The sequence below is a fragment of the Ailuropoda melanoleuca genome, chromosome 6 (genome assembly GCF_002007445.2).
Source record: "Ailuropoda melanoleuca isolate Jingjing chromosome 6, ASM200744v2, whole genome shotgun sequence".
Taxonomy (NCBI): domain Eukaryota; kingdom Metazoa; phylum Chordata; class Mammalia; order Carnivora; family Ursidae; genus Ailuropoda; species Ailuropoda melanoleuca.
Genome location: NC_048223.1, coordinates 19,386,743 through 19,410,878, shown reverse-complemented (window position 1 = coordinate 19,410,878; position 24,136 = coordinate 19,386,743). Strand labels below are relative to the sequence as shown.

The 24,136-nt window shown below is 37.9% G+C and overlaps 1 protein-coding gene and 1 non-coding gene across 9 annotated transcripts in view; one reads left to right on the top strand and one right to left on the bottom strand.

The window, feature by feature from the left end:
- Positions 1 to 24,136, top strand: part of TBC1D5 (TBC1 domain family member 5) — a 542,532-nt gene that overhangs the window by 413,217 nt on the left and 105,179 nt on the right. For all 8 annotated transcript variants that reach the window (XM_034662029.1, XM_034662026.1, XM_034662027.1 and 5 more), the window contains one exon: positions 9,365 to 9,471. In XM_034662029.1, coding sequence (XP_034517920.1) covers positions 9,365 to 9,471 — 107 coding nt within the window. The remainder of the gene's footprint in view (positions 1 to 9,364; positions 9,472 to 24,136) is intronic.
- On the bottom strand, positions 6,445 to 6,551 carry LOC117802828. Its single transcript, XR_004626353.1, has one exon. It is a non-coding gene; the product is annotated as a U6 spliceosomal RNA (small nuclear RNA).

Sequence of the window (24,136 nt, the reverse complement as noted above, 5' to 3'; positions counted from 1 at the left end):
GCATCAAAATGAAAGCAGAGATCTAAACAAGCAACCAGAAGAAAAAACAACTGTGAGTACACAGAGACTACCCAGGGAGGAGGAAACATCTTAGAGAGGTTTCTTTCTTAGGAAAGACGAATGTCAAAGGAAAAAGTGTTAGGGGTGCCTGGGGGGCTTAGTCAGTTGAGTGTCTGCCTTCTGCTCAAGTCATGATCTCAAGGTCCTGGGATCCAGCCCTACATCTGAGCTCCCTGCTCAGCAGGGAGTCTGCTTCTCCCTCTGCCCCTCCCCCTGCTCCTGCAAGCTCACTCTCTGGCTCTCTCTCTCAAATAAATAAATAAATAAAATCTTAAAAAAGGAAAAAATGTAATTGAAAATTAAAATATGATGAAAATAAGATGGTTGGAATATAAAATTGAAAAAGTATCCCAGGAAGCAGCATATAAAACAGAGGTAGAAAATAAGAAAGAAAATTAAAGGACCGGGCCAGGAGATCCAACATCTAGATAATGAGATTCCTTTTAATGGAGAGAAAGAGAGTAGGAAGAAATAACAAACACAGAATAAACAAAAAACAGAAGGGAGAAAATCATCAGTGAAGCAATTAAAAAGAAATTTCCAATTGAACAGAAAAACATGAGTTTCTAAATTGAAAGGGTCCATTATATATGAAAATACATGCAAATTAAGGTGCATTACTATGAATTTAGATGGGGGCTAGGAGGAGAGAAACAGGTCACATAGAAGAATGGGAATTAGAATGGTTTGAGACTTTTTAACTGGAAGCCAAAATACTCTGGAACAGTGCTCCCAATGTTCTGAGGGAAACATATTTCCAGCCTGGAACTCCATACCTAGCCTAACCTATTAATTGTCACAATAAATATTTCAAACAGAGAAGTTTAAAAAAAAAAAAAAAATTCATGTCCTGCATATAAAGCTTTTAGAGGATGTGCTCCACGAAAACAAGGGTGTAAAGCAAGAAAGAAGAAGCTAAGTACTCTAGAAAATAAGGGTATGTTTGCAAGAGGTAAAGGGCATCCCCAGGATAAGGGAACAGCCCAGGAGCTCATGAGACATTGAGAAATTTCCTCAAAAAAAAATGAAAGAAAGAAAAAGAGAGGGAGGGAAAGAGGGAGAAAAAGAAATGGATAAAACTACCTAAAAATGTTTTTGAAGTTTTGAAAATAGATGTATACAACTGGGAGTGTATTTAAGGTTAAACTTGTATTAAATACATACACAACATGGCAAAGGAAAAACATGATAGTTGTAAACTCCAGGAAAGAAAGGAGGCTATGGAAAAAGGAGGAGTAGTCATAATATACTGTGAGATAACATTTGCCTCATTATAAAAATGAAAACTCTAAAAGTTGATTTAACCAGAATTATGGTGTAACATCCTAAGGGGAGGGAGACCAGGAATGCATGTGTGATGTGGAGGTTGGCAGAGGGTTGGCTTTCAGTGCTTGGGTTGAGTTAAAGCTTCGTCTTCTTGAATGAGAAGTTAGTAGACAACATTTAAAGTCAGATTTAGTAACATTAGCATGTTTTTTTCCACAATACGGAAGGTAAATTTTTTTTTAATCAGCTAAAAGAAAGCAAGTGTCCCTGGGGATTGGGAAATAAGGGGTGGGAGACAGCAAGTGCTATTTTCGTTACCAGTCTTCTAGAATGATTGGACTTTTAAAACTATGTACATGTGTAACTTTCATAAAAATCAGACCTGTGTTTAAAACTTACACAAAGAAATAATTCAAAGTCGCTATATTCTTTAGCCTTATTATGTAAATCCATTAACATTTTTATTGATAATTTCTTATTGTCTGCTTTTGCTTTCCTGTTTCTCTCTCATATGCACACATTCCTCAAATTTAATTGCATATAAAGACCTATCCATTTTTCCAGCAAATTCTGCCCACTGTACCCCCCTGCCCCTTGCTTACTTCAAGTTTTCATTTTCTCCCCTCTGTAGTATTACCAGGAACTTTAGCTGGCCCCCTCCATCCTGTCCCTCTTCCTCCCTCCCACTGGTCTCCCTATGCTGGTATTAATCTTCCTAAAACCAGAGCTGATTATATTACTTACAGTCTTGCAACAGAGATAGTAAATACAGAGTGAAATCTAAACTCCATCCCCTATGGATAAGCAGTACCCCCACCTACTTCCATGTTTCCATTTCTCCTCAGCACTCCTGCCACAAGACCCACTCAGTGTCCTGCCTCCATTTACTTCCACTTGTTGCCTGACGCTCACTGACCTTGCAGCTTTCCACTCTAGCAGTTGTCACAGCCCACTGTATGCACCACTGTTATCAGCTGTGTCCTGTGTTGCAATTAATCTGCTGTTGCTCTTCCACTGCAATATGAAGAGAAAGCTGAGATTGTGTCTTTCTTCTTGTCATACCAGTATATGGAACAAAACAGTTGACTGAGTGAATACAAGAAAGAGGTATTGTCAACACTTCTTAAATATCTTCTGTGCCTCAACCCTTTCTACTGACAAATCTATATTTCTGAGTAAGGAATTAAAAATCACCAAGCAATGAAGTAAAACAGATACATATTGACAAACAAATAATTAAAAACCTGAGCTATGGTTTTCCTTCCTTTGGTATAAAATAACCAAATTGGTTAAAACTTGATTAAAAAATAAGAGGCAAAAACTGTGAATCAGACTTACTATTTCTTTCCTAAATTTTAATACATGCTAAATTTTTTAGATTTCATTTCTGTAACATTTTATAACGTGGAGATAGAACTTGGGCCCTGATTCTAGACATATATCCCTACAGTTATTACAGTAATGGTAATAACTTGCATTAAAAGACTTGAAGGTTTTTGCACTGAATCATCTCATTAGTTCCCTTAATGGGTAACGAGACAGAGATAATGACAAAATGTAAGCCTGTCCAGGTAACTGGTTTGCTTCAAACTTAATACTGGTCCCATTAGCACTCTGGAACTAACATGCGGGTCACTTCACCAGTGCAGTGTTCTTTGTCCTGTGCTCACAGCCTACCCACTAGAAGTCCTCCACTTGGATGCTTCCTTGCTTACTGCCTTTCCATTGACAACACTATGTGTTTAAAAGTATAAATTCTTGAGAAGATCTCTTATGTTGTTTGATCTGGTGAAAATAGATTTGTTTAAAGTATTTTAAGCTTGGAAAGCATTAAGAATAGCACTGTTTAAAGGTTTTTTTCTAGGGACACCTGGCTGGCTCAGTCAATACAGCATGTGACTCGTGATCTCGGGGTCGTGAGTTCAAGCCCCTCATTAGGTATAGAGATTACTTAAAATCTTAAAAAAAAATTCAGTTTTTTCATAGACAAAAGAGTGATCTCCTCTGAATTTGAGATTGTTCTCTTTTCAAAAATCTAATTTAAAATTCTCATATTTCTGCACAAAATCTGCTAGAGAAATAAAGACCATCCTATTGTTTACGGAAGAGTGTGTGTCTGTCTTAGGTTTTGAGAGTGGATGTTGCTGTGATTGATGGTGCTCAGAGAGGAAGTCGTCATGGTGGTAACCAGGGAGGGAAACTCAGAAGGACAAAATCTTAGGAGAATCGTAAACACTAGACAAAAATCACTTTGTATGGAGAAGGGCATTACTCTGTTTTATACTTGGCTTTCTCTAAGACTGAAAAGAGTAAGTTTTGTTTTTATTTATGATAAATACCCCCCACCTGGTTTTCTGGTCCATTTGAAATACTATTTTGTATGTTGCCATTTTGTAACTGGGGAAGTTAGAATAGTAAAGGTTTTTAAGTAGTTGAAGACAATGAATGCGATAAGTATTCCTTTTTTCTGTCATGTATTAGGTCCTCAACAAGTATTTTTTCAGAGCACATACCATTTGTTGAATGTCTTCTGCATGCCAGGTACCTTGCAAGACACTTACATACACATCCGCTTTGTTTTCAGTGGGGGGGTACAATAAATTATGTTAAAGCCTTAAGATTTTCTTTTTGTTGTTGTTAGGTAATTATTTTTATTTTATATTCATGATTTTTTATTTTATATGTTACTTACTAGCAAACTACAAGAATTTATGCCTGTTTCTAAATATTTACTTTACCTGGCCTTATGTATGGAGGGCCTTTCCCAGTGTATCTTAGAGGCTTCTCTGTGGCGCACACGTAGTTGGCATTCGAAAGCCGTCTGCACTGTGTCTGAACTTGGCTTCTGTACGCGGACACTCCTGTCATGAAGTTTTCTGCTAGGAATACGGGAAAGCACAGGATACAATGGTGAAAAGAGAGGCTTTCTGCTCCCCAGACCTGGGTTCAGCCCTCCCTGTCATTCGGGAACACAGCGGCCCTGAATGTTTTGTTCATCCTCTCTGCAGTACCGTCTCCTTGTCTAAAATGCGAAGTTGATGGTAATACTTCCCTTAGTGGGGATTAGGAGGACTCACAGGGTGTTTGTATAATATATAGCAAGTTGCCGGGTACATTATAGATGCTTGATAAGTGATAGCTATTACTGTTCTTAATTTTAGAGAAGTTAAAGGAAGTCTACATTATTTTTGTGTTCTTTGGTTAGTTGTTCCTGGTCTATATTGTTACCTTGGGAAAGTAAGTATATATAAATATAAAATTAAATAATCTGAATTAAGTGTTTTACTTACAAGTGTTGAATCATCCGTAAGTTATTTAACTGTATTGCTCTAAGCTTTCTCAAAACAATAACGTCCTCTAACTCTCTTTACTGATTTCATTATGTTTTTATTTGTTATGACTGGAGAAACTATTTAAAGCAGCTCCCTTAGACAACTCCAGAGCAGTCTTGTGCCATTTAAAGGTAGAGACAGAGAGGCCAGCTCTGCTTTGTGCAGAGGGAGTGCCATTCAGCAAGAATTAAGAAAGGTGGGAAACACCCTACCTTGCATCTGAGCCACCCTTACAGAAACCCTGCAGCTAGAGTGAGCATTATTACTGTTTTATCAGTGGGGGAAAGATCAGGAAGTTCAGCACCTTACCTAAGTCCACACACAGAAGTGACTAGCTAGCACTCTGATCTAGATCTGATCTCGATTCGAGATCTCAGATCAGTGTGTTTTCCGAGGTACCACTCATCTCCGTCTTCAGCTTCTCTGAATAAGCTCTTCAGAGTGTGTAGCTTCAGTGCTTTGTTTTTAAAGCATATGCATACTTGATTTCAAATGTACCAAGATGCCAAAACTCAGCCTTGTCTCAATCTTTCCCTTTTTTTCCTTTGTCACTGCCCTGCTCCGATGGAGTAAACGCTAGAGAAGGAACAGCACTGCAGATGAGTTTCTCACGTTCAACAAAACTTTGCTGTAAAGATCAAAACTAAATTCTTACTCTATCAGATCCCCACTATTTTGTTTTAAAAACAGCTTGTGTTATTCTCTCTTGCCTACTCTAAATTGGGCACAGTTATTCAAAAGGGACTTAATACTTAGCGTATGTAATTGCAAATTAAAAGTGCTCTCAATGTACAGGTTTTCATAAATAAATGAGAGATAGTATTATCTGAAGACGGGGGGCTATAGAGGAGGTAAAACTTTACCTATACCCATTCAGGTTTTCAGCTGGGGTTCTTTAACAAAAAAACAGATTAACTAGAAAAACAGAAGTTTATTAACATATATATCTTATTATTATATGATTATATATTTTATTATATAATAAATATAGATTATAATTATATAATTAACATATATTGACATATATATAAATGTATGCCTCATTTGTATATGGTAGATAGGGAAATGAGCAACTCTCGAAAATACAGTTTTAGGACTTCGTATTAAATACCATCTTGGGGTGCCTGGGTAGCACAGTCCTTAAGTGTCTGCCTTCGGTTCAGGGCGTGATCCCGGCGTTCCGGGATTGAGTCCCATATCGCTCCTCCGCTGGGAGCCTGCTTCTTCCTCTCCCACTCCCCTGTTGTGTTCCCTCTCTCGCTGGCTGTCTCTCTTTCACATAAATAAATAAAATCTTTAAGGGCGCCTGGGTGGCACAGCAGTTAAGCGTCTGCCTTCAGCTCAGGGCGTGATCCCGGCGTTCTGGGATCGAGCCCCACATCAGGCTCCTCTGCTATGAGCCTGCTTCTTCCTCTCCCACTCCCCCTGCTTGTGTTCCCTCTCTCGCTGGCTGTCTCTATTTCTGTCAAATAAATAAATAAAATCTTAAAAAAAAAAAAAGAAAGAAAGGTGCGGGGGGAGATGTAGACCTCTTAGAGAAAAGTAAATGGCTTTTAGGGAAGACAAATGGGCTCTTAGAAGAATAGATGAGAGGTATGAATCTGTGACTAAGTTTATCTTGGGGGAATTTATGACAACCGACTTCCTTTTGGAGGATTTATCTTTAGGCAGATAAGGGGAGTTCAGAGAAAGTCTCACTGTGCATGTGTTGTTTTCAAGTGCCTACAGCTCAAAATAATCAATACACCAATGTGGCATGTTTCAGGGTGGCGTGTCCTAAACTCCTACAGCAGTGTTTCCCATCATGAGTTTGCATGTCGTCCTTTCTCAGGAGCCGTGCTAATGTTCTCCATGTCGTTCCAAGTTTAGCGTATGTGCTGCCGAATCGAGCACCCTACCGCAGTGTTTCAGGCGGCATGTTCTGCTGCCCTTCAGAGATCGGATTCGTTTGCCGTCATATCCCTAGTGCCAGTGCCTAGCACCGTCTCTGTGTGTCCAGGATATAGTAGATGCTCAGGAAATGTTCATTAACGTTCAGTGACTGGATGGATGAAAGGGAGAAATGGGAGAAGGAATGTTAGCTCCTCATTCATTCTTCAAATGGAATAATGCATTAGTTGGCTTCCCTTACATATTTTATAGCTTCCGATAGCTTCAAAAGTTCTGTCCGGTTATAAGAACAGGTTGTTACCCTCGTCCCTCCAAATAAATACCTGTCTCTATCAGGCTGTCCTAGAGACTGGGTTTTGCTGACCTTCCAAGCTCCTTAAAACTACTACATGAGAATAATAACACTAATTGACTCTACTGTTTGCAGTGCCTCTTTGCATTCACTCTGTTGTCTGGTTTTTAAAACAATTACCTTTTCAAAAACAAAGCCATGTATTAGCTCAGACCCTGTAGCTAGGCTTTGAAATTTCCAGTCTTGCTTTGCTGCCAAATCACTATATGATTTGGGCAAATGACTTAACCTTTCCAAGTGTTAGTTTTCTTACCTGTAAAACGGGGATAATAATTATACCCTTATAATAAGATCATCGTAGAAATTAAATGAGGTAATGTAGGGAAAGTTCTTGGAGTAGAGCCTTGTCTCTTTATTGTCATCTTAGTGGTAGCAGTAGCAATAACGGCTTCCTGTTCTACATCTGCCCCGCGGCACTTTAATTTTCCTCAGAGTAAGGACTGTGTTTTGTTTCTCTCTGCATCCCCTCCTAACGTAGCACCGGTCATGGATTAGGTACTCAACAAATAGCTGTTGAATTGAATAAAGTCAGCAGATCATTTTTTTATTTTTTTTTTATTTTTTTTTTTTTAAAGAGAGAGGCAAAGAAACAGACTCTTTTTTTTTTTATTTGACAGAGATAGAGACAGCCAGCGAGAGAGGGAACACAAGCAGGGGGAGTGGGAGAGGAAGAAGCAGGCTCATAGCAGAAGAGCCTGATGTGGGGCTCGATCCCAGAACGCTGGGATCACGCCCTGAGCCGAAGGCAGACGCTTAACCGCTGTGCCACCCAGGCGCCCCAGCAGATCATTTTTTTAAATCAAGGAAGTTGTTTTCCACATGACTGAACTGAAGCTCGGAAAGATTGCCTGCAACAGGTTTTGAGCAGCTGCTGTTGATCGGCCGAACAGATTATGCCCTTCGATCTTATGGCAACCTTAGAAAAGGTTCAGATGGTGTCTCAGGATTCAAACCCACGTCTTGGAATCCCGAGTCCAGAAGTGTTTGCTTCCCTTACAAAATATACAAGAATTCTTCCTGGGCCAGTTACTAGTATATAAGCATTATAGTATTTGGGAAAGTATGAGTTAGAAAATGAATTGATTATCTAAGTTTTATTTATTTGTTAGCTCTCAAAGATAACCCTACATGGGAACATTATACCATTCTCAGTATACTAGCTTTTTGAATTCTAGAGAAAAAAGGACAACAGGTAACTGAATGTGAATATGACAAAATGAAGGAATAAGAAGAGAAGAGTCTGAACAGATATAGAAAAGGTAGGGTAAGTGAGTGCTTTACAAATGAAAGCAGATGTATGAAATTACAAGCTGTCAGATCAGCAATGGAAATGAAGATGATAAAGTGGTTCCTTACATAGATTATAATTATTCATTTTGCCCAGTCCTGTCTCCTTTCCCCATAATGTTCATGGAAAGGGGGAGGGGGTGGGAAGCTGTTGCAAAAAATGGTGCTTCCAACAAAAGAAAGGGAAAAAAAAAACTAAGAATCAAGGGTATTTCTGATCACAAACAGTTGTTTATTTTGTGATTTGTGTTGTTGCTATAGAATCACAATTGTTTTCCTATGGAATATTTTTCAACTGCTCGTTCTGATTAATGAAAAGGATTCGGTTGCAATAACAGGAAGTTGTAACTTGTAAAGTTTCTTCACAATCAATGCTGTGGAGGCAGTCAGTGTGGCTTACAAAACAAGCATCGTTAATGGGCCCGACTGTGACAGCAGCGGCAGATGGATTGCCAAGAAATGAAGTAGTTTACATAGACCTGCCTGAAAAGATGTGTTTAATAATTGCGCCCATAATTAGGTTGATTTGAGAAAAAAATTAAATGACAGTCTAAGGAACACAGTTAGGCTTATCTATGAAGATTTTGACATTTTTCCTCCAAGAAATTCTGCATAGATACTCTCCCTAAATTTCTCATTACCTTTAGAAAAAAAATAATTGGAAGAAATTATATTTTTTAAACTTTGAATTATGTAATATTTATATATAAAAGAATAAATGTAACATATGTAACTTATGAAGCATAATAATTAGGGTAAATATTATTTTATGAGAATTTTACACTGGTTCTTTCCCATTCATAAGATTTTTGTTACTAATTTCTAAGCAGCAAAACTAGAGACATTTAAACACAGGCATATAAATGGCAATAAATATGCATGCTTCTAGGAGTTTATTTATATTGCAAACGTACACATCTCTATATCTGAGGCTCTTCTTCCAACACCCCCTGAGGATAAGCGCTAGATATTAGATTGCAGTTAACAGTACAGTGTGCTGCTTCAAAGGCCATTTGGTAAAGATCCCATCTCCCTATTTCCTTTTATCAAATCAATTGAGTTATTGGTTTGCTTTCTTTAAATCTAAGTTGTTATTTTTTTACTCTCAAGTAATGCAAACATCTTAAACAGTATTGCTTCTGAATTCTTTTTTTTTTTTTTCCCTCCTCTTATTCAGTGATCTCTAGTAACTACCAGACTTGTCTTGGCCTTCTGATGCATTACCCACTAATTGGGGACGTACACTCCCTGATTCTTAAGGCTCTGTTCCTTCGAGATCCAAAGGTAAGCTTTCCAAAGAGAATATGCACAATTTTAAGTTGGATGAAAAATTGGTTTTCCAGCATGACTCCCAAGAATTCCTAATGGGGAATTTGTGTAATGACAGGTGAATTGCCTAACGACAGAATTTGCCTAGATTTTTAGGCAAAACTCACATACCTCACTGGCTAGCAACTTAGCAGCTAAATTAAGTGGACATTGTCATGAGAACCTGGAACACACATCTCTTGTCCCTCAGAAGGTTGTTCTGCCCTCCTCCTTCCTCATAACTCAAGGAAGTAGTTTAGCAACTCCTCCTTATAACCACACTTCATTAACATTGGTACCCCTCACAGGGACTAACTTATCCAGGGAGAACCTCAGGGGCCATGTGAGGACCAAGACATTAGAGCTATAAAAAAGATGGGTTCTGTAAAAGTTTATGACACAGTGAAATACTAAATCATTTCATATGAGGAATATGTATTTTTTATTTTGTGGGTGAAGACTAACCTAATAAAATATTTAAACGGACTTTAATGCTGATTTCTTTATTTGAACTTAAAGCAAGCCACCAAAATTTTCTTTACACTTCAGAGAAAAAGTGTGCTCTTTTACAACTAATGTTATATTTCTTGAAAATAAGAACATTTAATGATCTAAAAAAATCTGTGAATCCTTGATGCTTTTGAGCCAAACAAAAATATTGGATGAAGTATAAGAGAGACAGCTTCAAACACGAGTATGAGAATGCCAGGCATTGGGTGGTAATCCCAGCCTTTGGCTCTTTGGCAGAATTCCCAACAGTCATGTTGGCAGTTGTTGAACTGTCTTTGAGTCAGTCTGTCTGTGGATCCATTGCCAAAGCTCTGTCGGATCGACTTGGGCCCCCAAGTTTAACATAAATTTTAATTCTAAAAGATTTCTGCTTTTCCCTCGGCTGTTGATTTCATATTTGAGTATGACCTCTATTTATTCTTTGATGGATTTAAAAGATTTTACTTCCTTGTACCTATACCCATTTTCTACAAAAACACGCTTTTATATCATTTCTCCTACACAATATTTCATTAAGTGTCAGAAATATCCATCATTTCTCTGATACAAAAGATAACATTTTTTTTCTGGTAAGGCCTAGGACTCTGATTATAAGATCAAAACTCCCATATTTTTATGTATATATTTTTTATAAAAAAATAACTACAATTATGAAATATCTATAAAAGAATGAGATATATGAGTTTTGGTCTGTAAACTTAAGGTAAGCTCTATCAGCTTAGCATTAGGAATTCTTAGAATCTTATAGAGTGGGGAAAAAACTGTTAAAATAACTATTTGAATTCTCTACTTATGTGATTTATTTGGTTTTACTGAAGGGAGAAGTGAATATGACATCTAAACCTATCGATCTTGTTAATTTTTGCCTGGCTAAATATGGTTGATCTTGCTATGAATCATCCATTCTTCTAGATGCAGGATTCTATATAGTAAATCAATCAGTGTTATTAGTGAAATCTGTGATTTTAATAGAGTTTTTTTTATCTCAATAAGGTAGTGTACATAATATAAGTATAATGAAGCCAATTCTATAAGCATTAAAAAAATATATTCTCCAAGGATTAAAAGAAAAAATAATAGGGCAAGTATCTGAAAAAAAAGTATTCCCCAGTTTTACATTTAGGGTCTAACTAAGTAAAAACATGATCAATGTAAGGTCAAAATAGTGGACCTTACACTGATATTTCTGAGACAGAAGAAGCTGATCAGGAAGAGGAAGAAATCATGTTTAAAAGGCTATTGAGAACAGGTTTATAGAATGATGATATCTATAGGAAAAATAAAGAAAGCTGTATAGTATTAAGGGGCTTTCACATGGCTAACCCAGCAAGGTGATAGTTTTAGTTAAGGAGCAAAGAGACTGAATTAGAAATCAGGATAATAGGTCAAATTTTGACTCTGCTAACAACCATCCCTGTGATTTGGGGAAACTCATGCTTGCTGAATCTTCTCTTCTTGCTGGTCTTCTCTTTTGGGGTTGAATTAAATTGTCTCTAATGACCCGCCCAACCAGAGCTCCTTTGTCCGCAAAGAACTGACTTACAATGATCCGATAAGATCCAGTCCAGTGCTACAAAGGTACAAATCAAAACACACACACACACAGAGCAAGTTTATATATAGCATAGAAATCCACAAGTGGACAGTTTTCAGTGTAGTAATGTCATTATAAATTCATATAGGAGGCCATTTACACTGAAGAGGAAGAAAAAGAGGGAAAGATGATGCTAGTACCCCACCCATGTCCTCTAAAAATCCAAACATCAGCGTGCTTAATTTTTTTCTATTTATTGTTAACAATGAAACACTTAAAACACTTTAATCATTCCCAATTCAAATAGATCAGAGTAAGTATATAAACACGTGAGTCTCCATGAAGTGAACTAGTAGAAGGATGAGATTTGAGGCATGAAAGTACATTTTTGCACGGCCCAGTTCCTTGTGACAATAGTGTTGACTGCTGCTGACAGACTCAATAAAATAAAAATAAACAAGGAACCCTGAGCCCTCCAAGTTCATTGCCAGCTTCAGAAAAGCACTTTATCCTACCACTTTCCATAAATCCCAGTGGAGATTGCTCGTTGAGAATAGACTCTGCAACTAGAACGTGAGACACTGAGCTTTAATTGTTTTATATCAGATGTGGGCTTTACTGTGAAAAGATTTCTCATTTGAACAGACTGAAATAATGGGGCTATAAACTGTAATAATAGGATCGTCCTCCTTCATAGTTTCCAAGCACCTTGATGTGCTTAATTTGGTCCTTAAAACAAGCTGGTGGTAGGCAAAGCAGGTTTCTTTCTTCATTCTTTTTCAGTACAGACAGGTTAAGGTTATGTGGCTTTCCCAAGGCCAAAAACTTGTAAGCTTCCAAGCTAGCTAGAATGGCTCCATGACCCTTGTATGTATCCATCCCCTTCTGAGATTCCCAGCATACCTTCTACCTCCTTCAGGAAGCCATTCCCAGGCTCAGATAGGACGTGTTTTCCCCTCTGAGTCCCCATAAGGACCTTGTATTTTAGCTATTTGGTTATTTATTGCATCCGTTATTCCATATGATCCTGCTCATTTTTTAGCATTTATCTTTGTGTTCTGCAGTAGTTGGTATTAAGAAAATAATGGTAGAATTGAATTCTGACGCAATTGCTAAGCCTCTTCCAGTATACCGTACTGACTCTAATCTAGGTGGATCTCACTCACCTCTCATATTTCTGGAACCCATACCCACATTCCATGAAAGCCATTGCCAATTGTATATTTGTCAGCTGCCATTTTTACCAAGATGGTGAATGAACCCTACAAGTTGAACTTAAAGGCCATCTAGTTCCTTAATTTGCTATGTGTTAGAATTGCTTGAAAACCTATTACCACCTTCAAATACAATGGAACAAAAAAGACATAACAAAGAATCTAGTTAATACACCTCACTGTGACTGTCAGAATTTGAGAACTGCAAGGAACCTAGAGATCTAATCCAGCTTCTGCTTCTGTAGATGAACAAACTAAAGATCAAGGTGAAGTTAGAGACTTACATAATACAGCTTGTCAATGGCAGAGCCGGCAATTGAACCCAGGTCTTGCAACCACCTTCCACACAGGAACTATAGTTTTAAAAATAGTAGAATCCTGTTTACTAGTATGTGTTATAAAAATTATTCAATTTATAATAGACATTTAATTTGCATTGGTAATAAATAAAACTGCCATGTATGTAAGTGGACCTAGAACTACTTGAAATTTTTGTAAATGTATGCTATGTAAAGAGACCAGATGTCAGGTATCTATTTGTAGCATCCTATACTCTGTTCACCCTGAATACGGTTTCTATACTGAGTTCCTCAGACCATGATCCTAATTCTCATTTTCTTGTCTTTATCATATTAGAACCACTGAGCAGATTTCCAAAAACAACCCAGTAAATGAAGTAGAGGGATAGAAGGAGGACAGTCTGAAAAACATGAAGTGATTAAAAACCATTGTTCTAACTAGTTGTTCAAATTCAAAAAAAAAAAAATTAAAAACCCAATTAGAAACAAAAGTCATAGAAAATGTGAACATATTGTGTTCCTTAAATAACCAGATGTTCTCTCCTTCCTGAAGGCAGTAAGGGCTAGGAATAAAAGGTTTAAAACTATTGTTTTAAGTTAACTGTGAATTTTGCAAATCTGTTTTTACCCTTTAGCAAATAAAATTCTAATACGGAAACATAAGCAAAGTAATTTTCATTTTTCGGTGCTCTCTTATTTGTGTTATGTGTTGAAGTGTTAACCTTATCACAAAGACTTATTACAAATGAAATACAGTACATGGATTAACATTTTAGATTATGCAGTAAGAATTTGACAGCTACTGTTTGTTTTGAAGACTAGAACATTCTCCAAAAAATATTTCTAGTAAGTTTGCAAGCAACCCTTTTAGCAGTGACTGCTATTGTTTATGGAAGAAAATTGCTTAGAAATAAGACAGTTTAATTTCATAGTTATTCTTGTACACAGAAGCACACTATAAAAATATAGTGTACAATGTTCTTATGCTTGGCCAATTCTGTTTTGGCTTTTATTTGGAGTTATATTAAATTTTGCCTTTTTAAATTATAAAAAGTCTATATACTCAGATTTCAGATTTTATGCAGGTAATAGATTTTTACTCTTTTAATTCCAAAAAACCCCACTGTAGGTGTTACTTTCTAAAAATATCAAATGGCTTTGGTAAAATGTCATCTATCAGAATTGAAAAATGGTGAATGGATCCAAGCCTACTACCGGTCAAGTGACAATGTTGGAAAATGTGCATCACAGTACTGGTATTGTAATTTTTTTCCCTCTGAATTGTAAAGGACCCAAAAAACCACATATACTAATAACTCTTTGAGGAGAATTAACAGTATCCATTTATATACTTTTCATGATGGTTCTCATCAGAGGTTCTGTTCAGATTTTCCAGTATTAGTTTTTAATCGGATTTTCTCTTGTAGAAAGAATGCTACTTCTGTTTTCTTCATCCTTTTTTTATTCCCTAAAATGCTGGAGCATTTCACTGAAACCTGTCAGTCTTTGAGAATCATTTGTTTTTGTTTACTTTGTTAATGTCCTCCCCCAAATATTTTTTGCTTTGTATCTGAGCTATGTAGCTACATGTCACTTTTTTTATCATTAGACTACAGCCAATTAGATGTTTATTATCGTTAATATTTAGGTATTAGTGATTAATCAGGTCCAGACTTTTTGACATAGAGCAGCATTGAAAAAACCTTAAGTTTTATTTCTGAAGTAAATGGAGACTATCAAAAATCTGCAAAGAAGTAATCTGAAAATCTTTACTAAACCAGTATTTGAAATTTGTTCTTATTGTGGGCATTTTATAAAGTAGAATTGTGTTTCACAAAACTTGCTTAGGGCTTCCTGGGGACTTCAAATAATTTTGAATTTGTTTTATAAAAATATTTTGAGGGGGTGCCTGGGTGGCACAGCGGTTGGGCGTCTGCCTTCGGCTCAGGGCGTGATCCCGGCGTTGTGGGATCGAGCCCCACATCAGGCTCCTCCTCTGGGAGCCTGCTTCTTCCTCTCCCACTCCCCCTGCTTGTGTTTCCTCTCTCTCTGGCTGTCTCTATCTCGGTCGAATGAATAAATAAACGAAATCTTAAAAAAAAAAAGTATTTTGAATTTATTAATTTATTCAGCAAACTATTCTTTATTGTGTACTATCTGGAATTCAGCAGGCATTGTTTAGAGCCTGGTGATTGATATATATATATATAAAGATGTGGCCTTTATCATAATACAGGTAAATAAAGTACTCAATTTATCATGTGTTCTAAAGGATACAAATAGGGTATCATTAAAATAATTAGAGGAGGAAGAATCTGGGCTGAGTGAAGACCTCATTTATGTAGGTTGGTCAAAAGGCCCTCTCTCTGGAGGGGATACCATGTTGGGTGAGAAGTAATGGGAGGAGAAGGCATCAGCCAGACAGAGATTAGGAAGGTAAGCCTCCAGACAGGGGAACAGCAAATATTCCAAAGTAAAAAACTGCCAAGACTGTTGGCAGAACTGAAAGAAGACCTACAGTATGACTAGAGCCAGGAGCTTGGGGGAACCTGCCCGAGACAATGGACAAGCCAGGGAAGGCTGGATTTGTGGTGATTCTTCTGATGACTGAGACATGCTCTCATTACAAACTACTCTTACTCTTCAGCCAAAAGTTATAAGAACTCTTCTGAAATGAGTTCCTCACTTGGTAGAGCACACTCACTTATCCAGACGTCTAGGCTGTCACATGGATCCGACCAGTAGGCCATTGCATGAGTTAGGAAGATTGGCCAGGACCCTGAACTTGTATTATGTTTATCTTTCAAAAAACTATCTTGGCTTCCTTCCATACTACCAGTTTCAGTCATGATGCTTTCATTATATCAGTTCCCTGCTTCACTGTATAGTGACAAGGGACTAGATCAGTCTTTCTCACCTACCAAAATGAGCACTCTGCTAGGTTAGGGATTAGCATTAACTCAGTGGCAGCCACACGAGGGAAGCACAGGATTCAAGTTCCACTCATATCACAGCCTGCTATGTATTGGGCAACTCACTCCTTTCCTTGAACTGTAGAATGAAGAGGCTAGACCCATAATCCCAGTAGACCCTTCTGGATCTATTTTAGCAAGATACAATTCAGTAGATACACTTGTTAATTACCTACTGTGGGCAGAGCATGAGAATTGGTCCATGGGACTAGGACATAGTCCCTTATAGATGTAAAGAACTAATTGTTATGGAATGTCACTTGAGTGAGAGTATTACAGGAAGAACAGCTAATTTGGACTTGGAGAGTCAGAAAGACTTCTACTTGGAAGAGGCATTCCAACTAGTCTTTGAAGAATTTTCTTGGGAGATGTTACTCTGTCTTAAGAAAACAGCGTAAGTGAAGCTCCTGAGAATTGCTGAAGCAAGTGGCCAAGCTGGGCCTTGCAGTTCTCCATCCAGACTCACACAGTGACCCCCTCAGGGACCTAGTGAACGACATTGTCCCCTCTCAGTACCTCATGTATTAGCAGACACTCATTTTTTAAAGTCCATAAAATGTGTCTTAATGTGAAAGAATTTTATTTGGCATTAATTTATATGGTATTCCAATTAGTGTGTTATTATTCAGCATAAATAAATGCTGTGTGTTTAAGTGAAAAGTCAGTTTAGAGAAGATTTCATACCAATGATTTTTACTAGATTTATTGGCTATAAATAATGGCTCGTAATACAGTATTTGCTCAAAATAGGCATGCCTTTGTTTAAATCTGTAAAGTCAGTCTTGGGAAGCTTAGTGGTTTTTATTTTGGGTGGCCGAAGAGAGCTGTGAAACTGTGTGGCAAAGATTGCTCTGCATGTTTTAGATGAAAGGGTTTCTTCTGAAACAACCAATTGCATGGTGATTTATTTTTCCTCAAATAACTAAAGAAGAGACTAGAATGATGGTTAATTCTGTTCTGATTAACAATAAATAAAATCTACAAACCATTCCCCTGCCTTTTATTTGATATCGTATAAGTAAGGGAAATCTAGGTTTTTAGGGGGAAAATATTTATTTTAAATATATTACTTAAGCTTTTAAAGCTATTAATCCTATGCATGTGTGTTTAGAAAGGCACCAGGAGGCCCCAAATGTAAAAGCATTAAAGTATTACAACCCGTTACAGTGATATGTTTGTGATACATCCCTGAGGTCAAGGAATGAAGTGTCGACCCTGCTTCACTGCTGACTTGCCGTTTTACCCCCCAGAGAAATCATATAACCTTTTGCTGCCTTAGATTCAGGTTCATTAATTGTTTTTTAAAAAGGGATAGGTGACTGGTGAGGTTTTAATTAGCCTATAATCTCTAAAAGTCACTTGCAGCTCTAAGTGCTGTGAGAACCTAGCTAATCACTTATTCTCCTTACCATATATGAAGTAGCTTATTTAAAAAGAAAAGGCACTACTTGGAGTTGTTTCTACATTGTCTTACTGTTACAATTTCAGGAAATTGAAAGTTATAGATCCAGAGTATGACACAAAGATCATAAACTTAAAACTGGCAAAATAGAAAAAAAAATAATTCTTTTTAATGTAAGTAGTTGTGGCCACAACAAATATTTTATTTAACCCTTAAGTATATTAGCTCAATAACTATTGTATTGCTAATTTAAAATATTAAATATACTGATTTTATAGGAATAAAAGTCAATGCATTCAACTAGTAAACTGCATAACCATAGTCAATTAACTTTGTCTTATTTAAATACTTTAGGCAAGAAGTTATATCTGTTCCAAAACCAAAACAAAGTCACAGAAGATTTTATCATGGAGGATTTTTAAGTATATTTCATCATTTGTATGATTCCCATAAGGGGAAATGTCACATAGGTCTGCGTATATACACAAGTGGCAGTTCTGCTCCACTGAGCCTAGAGCCACCAGCACTCCAGCTCCAGGCCAGTTGGGCTCTGTGTAGAGGGTTTCACTCTAGCATTTGATGTGTGAGCAAGGTCCTCAGATGCTGTTCATAACATTTTCCAAATATCTTCATATGATTTCGAGTAGCCCTTTATTTACTTGTTTGTTTTTCTTGGTTTCAAAGAGGAGCTTTATCGTTTCATTTCTCCACCTTGTTTCTTTCTCCAGCATGTATATTTATTCATTTAGCCAACATTTACTGAGCTCCTGCTATGTACAGTAGCATCCAGTATGTCTCAGGAGTACTGACTGAATCATGTAAAGAAGGATGAACAGGATTTGTGGCAAGTGAAAGGGATAGCTACTTGGTTGATTCTCCTACCTCTAAGTCTTTGCTGAGGTCCAGTCTTCTCAGTGGAAGCTCTGTGCGATTGCCCGTCCCCACTGCCCCCTACACCAGCATTCCTGATCCCCTTAGCCTGCTCTACTCTCCTTTCCATGGCAATGATCACCTTCTATCACTTTGTATGTTATGTTTTTTATTTTCTGTCTTCCCCTGCCAGTGTATCAACGCCGTGACAGAAGTGTGCTTGGTCTGTTTTACATTCTGTCAGCCATGTACCTACAATAATGGGTGGATGAGTGAGTGAATGAACGTATGGTGACTAATAACCACCAACCAAACTCTCAAGCTCTCTGCCAGAGGAGAAATTATGCTGTTCATTGCACTTTGGTTCAGCAGCTGTTTATTGCTTCCTGTGCTGGATCGTGGGGATATAATGAATTAGGGGGACACTGTCCCCTCAGCACAAAGCTTGCAGTCTGATGCCGTGGATCTTAAACTGTGGTGTGCCAGAGAAGCACCTGTGGGATCTTGTTATAAATACAGCCTGCTAGACATTCTAGTGTCAATAGCTCTGCAGTAGAATCCAGAAATCTGCATTTGTAACTGTTCCGAAACTGGTCAGTCATGGAAGACACTTTAAGAAACAGACACTAGATTGAGGGAAAAGTTGACTGAAAGCCAAACATCTAAAAACAGAAGACTGGCTCTAAACCAGCGGTTTCTAAAGTGCAGTATATGCATACACGGTGACTACACAGAGATCATCCAGTGGAGTAAAGGAAGAAACTAATGGAACTTCTGTTTATAGTCACTCTTCTAAAAAAAAAAAAAGAAAGAAAAGAAAAGAAAAAAAAACTGAGCTTTACTTTTGAATGTACAGATTCATATTGGTGTCTTCATAAGGCCCATGTGTTAGCGAATCACATATCACATATGAGGTCTTGTAAAGGAAGACGGGACTTTTCCACACAAAGGCATTGACAGTGGCCTCCTCTCTTCTCTCTTTGCTTTCACCACCTTGTGCCTTATTGCCATTTCCATATGCCCAGTTTAATGGATTTATGGGCTGTGTTATCTTAAATGATGGCATATTTACAATACCAAAGAGATGTCGGGGACCATGGACATTTATTGTGGGTTCACTAGATATCTTCTACTAATGTACTTAAAAGAGTCACCAAATATAATTTCTTTCTGAAAAAAAATAAACATACTTCAAATTTGCTTACCTCTGTTATGATGAGTAGCTGTTAGTAATATGTTACCATGCAAATATTTTTTAAAAAATAAACAATTTGCCTCTTCAAATTAAGATTCAAATTAGGATTCTCATTTTAATAATGAGAGAAAATAAGAATTTTTTTCAAAGACATTCATGCTATGGAAAGAACATTTTAAATTTGAATATTTGGCAATGTTTCATCCATTTGCAGTGTTCTTGCCAAAAACAATTAAGTGTATCATTTATTTAAAACTTTCTAGGTACACTAAAAAGTTATGGGAACAGATTTTTCTAACTTGGTTACTAGTATCCCAAATGAAAAGATGAAGTCAGGTTTGAATCTGTTTTTTATTTTTTTTGAAGATGTTATTTATTTATTTGTCAGAGAGAGAACGCATAAGCAGGGGGAGCAGCAGGCAGAGGGAGAAGCAGGCTCCCCACGGAGCAAGGAGCCTGAGCGGGACTCGATTCCAGGACCCCGGGATCATGACCTGAACCGAAGGCAGATGCTTAGCCAACTGAGCCACGCAGGCATCCCTGAATCTGTTTTTTAAAATACAGAAATGTAATATCCTCCAGTTAAATATTAAGAGCTGTATGATGGTTAATTTTATGTCATCTTGACTGGGCTAAGGAAACTCAGAAAGCTGATAAAACATTTTTTCTGCATGTGTCTGTGATGGTATTTCCAGAACAGGTTAGCATTTGAATCAGTAGACTAAGTAAAGATTTTCCCTCACCAATGTGAGGGATCATCCATATCATCCAGACAGGCATCATCCAATCTATTAAGAGCCCAAATAGAACAAAAAGGTCTCCACCTTTTAGTGGAGGGCAAACTTTGGAGCTGGGACATCCATCTTCTCCTGCCCTAGGACATCTGATCTCCTGGTTCTTGGGTCTTGAGATTCTAGGACTTACCAGCATGTTACCCCAGTCTTTCCCTGACCCTCCCCCCAACTCATCCACCTACACTTCCCTCTTTCCATCCTTACCCACCACACTCCAGTTCTCAGACCTTGGAACTTGGACCAAATTATACCACCACCGGCTTTCTTGGTTCTTCAGCTTGCAGTTGGCAGATTGTAGCATATCTCAGCCTCAGTAATCACATGAGCCGCTTCCCATAATAAATCTCTTTTTATATATCCATATTTATCGTATTGGTTTTGTTTCTCTGGAGATCCCCAATGCAAGCTGATTAATATTAAGGAAGATAGAAATTGTATTAGTTTAACAAAAATCTTGGCACAGTTGGTGGATTATACAATGAATGCCATACTTTAGCAAGGGAAGCCAATAATATCCTTCCTTCATTTAGACCTGTGACTCTTTGTAAGGTAGCTTTTTCTCAAGTGTCATTGACAAAAACTGACTATCACAAAGCATTTAACCAATATTTTCCAAAAAGAAGCATGTTCAATCACATCAAAATATGCTAAACATATATTTTTAGGAAGAGCAAAAATTACCATTATAAGGGAACTATTATGAAAATAGTTTAAATAAAATAATTTATTTCATCTCTATCTCATTTAAAAATTCTGTTGTGCATACGTATATTTTCTCATGTACATAATAGATTAGTACAAACAGTACATGCATCTGAGTTGGAAATAAATAAATATGCACATATTGAGGGTATAAGCACACAAATCCCCCCCCCATTTTATCTAGTATAGGAATAATGAAAGTTGAGGGATCCCTGCTGTAGACCAGTAGTTCCCGAAAACTGATCCAGTTGATTCTAATGCTTAGCCAGAATGAGAATCTTAAGGCTGCCTCCCAGCACACACACAATTCTGGAGTCCCCATAGACACACACTTTAGCTGGGACAGCTTGGAAAGACATAGGCCTTACCCTTATCCATATAAGTGAGAGAATTCTCCTCAACATCTCTAATTAAACTGGTAATTGATATCTTCTAGACCATTGACTTTCACTGAAAAGTACACCTATTCCATCCTAGTCCTCTTGTTGTATTCTTATCACTTGGGCTCGTTATGTACTTCTTGTAGATGGTACTAATAATTACAAAGTAAGGCCTTTTAAACATTCAGTTATAGGGACTGATGCATTTTGCAATTTCTTTAGAGGAAGTTGAGACTTTAGAGATCAATTATGTAATTATACCTTCATTTCCTGCTGAGGCCTTGGTGAGGGTGAGGTGAAATACCCAAAGTCATCCAGAATTCAGTGGTATAGCTAAGACCAGTCGCCCAGGCTCCCACTCCCAATCTGGAGCCATCTGACATCCTCCTCCTTGGCCTTCCTCTCCCTGTAGACTCCTGGGACAGACCTTTCTCAGTACTTCCACACTTACCATTTCCCCCCACTTCCTCTGTGGCCACAAGGAAAATTAAGATGAGTTGTTTGGTCTTGTGTAGTAAACACAAAGCAGTGCATTTCAACTTGATTATCCTTCCAAGGACAGTTGTTTTCTTCTGATTTCACATTTATTCCTGGTCTGAATACTGAATTTGAAAATAGTTTGCCAAGTCTAGCCTCTGGGTTTCTGTAGTGAAGTACCCAGTGAAAGTGATGGGGGATAAGTATAAAAATAATATTAATTGCTTTTCTATAATGAAACTGATCTTTGAGTTCTCTCCTTAACCATGCAACTATAATGGCCACCACTTAGGTGGAAGATAATAAGACAAAAAATAATGAAATAAAAAATAAGGTAGTCGAGAGAGCCAGTTTAAAGGGTTAAGAATGACAGTATGAAATGCAGAGAAAGGGGAAGAGAGAAAGAGGGAGAGAAAGCAAATATATGAGAATGTGAATATGAATAAATAAGAATTAACCAGCTGATAAAAGAAAGTCACCTTGGACAACTTTCCTATTTGAGAATAAAATGTGTGCATACTACAATGATCATTCAGTTTCATTGTTACAGTGTATTAAGGTTGATCGGCTGCTGTAACATAGGAACCCCTATGTTTCTTTTTTTTTTTTTTTTAAGATTTTATTTATTTATTTGACAGAGAGACAGCCAGTGAGAGAGGGAACACAAGCAGGGGGAGTGGGAGAGGAAGAAGCAGGCTCCAAGTGGAGGAGCCTGATGGGGGGCTCAATTCCAGAACGCTGGGATCACGCCCTGAGCCAAAGGCAGACGCCTAATGACTGAGCCACCCAGGCGCCCCAGGAACCCCTGTGTTTCTGGCTTCCCACAGCAGATGTTTAAGTTTCACTCAAGTGACAATAAGTCAGGGGTGGGAGTGTCTCACAGTCACACAATACTTTGGGCTTCTGCTAGCCCTGCTGTTTTCAACTTCGACCTTCCAGGGTTACCCAGTACATTGACATCCCCAACAGGATGAGAAAAATAGCAAGGCGGATGGTTCTTGGGAGTTTTTAAAGCAAAGCCTACAGGTGGCACGCATCACTTTCACACACATTCCACTGGCTGGAACTCATCCTTTGGCTATCTCTACCCACATATGACTTTGAAAAATGTAATTGAGCCATGTGCCCAAGAAGAGGAGGAAGCAGGTGAGCCACCAGGGGCTATATGAAATGGGGATGCTTCTGGTTGCTTTACCTCTTCTGCTGTTTGAAAGGGCCCTCTCTAAGGGAAAACTAAAATCACAGTGGGAAGCTTGTGCTCTTAAAACTCAGTCTGAGAAGTCTGATTTTGTTAGCACTCTCCGAAAAACCAGGCCATCTCTCAGAGACATACTCCCAAAGGTTTCTGTGTGAAGCCAGTGTGTCCCTTTCTCTGTCTATAGTAATGGAACATTTTTAAGACTGACCTCTTCATGCCCCATGACCACCCCATTCACTTCCTGGTGGCAGACTTAGAGGGATGCCACATCATTATCAGATCACTTACAGTGAGGGAAAAAAACAAGTAACTGAGCTATATATGACCGGCATACTGTAGACCTACATGGAAAATGCAGTCAGAATCACAGAGCTCCTTGGAGGGCCTGATATCAGATGGATGCAGATGGGAAGGCATATTTAGTGAAACCAGACTATGAGAGCCTCGCATACTTACTCCACAGTGAGGGTAGTCTTCCTGTGGTCCTAGAAAGCTCATGGCCCATTAACCACTAACTCAGGCTGTCTCTCCCACTGACTCTGCCCATATGTGCCTCTTTGACTACTTTTCTCTGCTTCCTTGGCAGGCCCTTTTGGACTGACATCTTTTTGCTTTTGATATATATTAAACATGTAAGGGTTATAGTCAGATCTGTTAACCTGAAAACCAGCTGGTCTCTTGAGGAAGGTTTTGCATTACCTCTGTTCAGAGGTACTTTGTGTTAATTTTACCATTTGACCTTCCCATAGTTGTTAGGTGCACCTCAGAATTATGCCTAATCATTAATAAACTTGATTTCTGAAAAGGAAAATTGGAAATAATTGTCTCCTCATCCAGCATTTCAGGGATACTGACACTAACATCTTTTTACTGCATGGTTGCATCAATAAATCAAGAGTTAGGCTCCAGGTTTTTCCCTGCACACTGTCATTCTTAGCTTTTTGACAGCCCCTTCAAGTTTATCCTCTGTAGTGTTTACAGAAAACGTGTTGAAGAGATATGAATTGGTGAAGTTGAGGGCTATAAGATGTTTCACAAAATTGTCATCCATAGGTCTGACCATCATCACATTATAAGTTGGGGTTGTTAGTGAT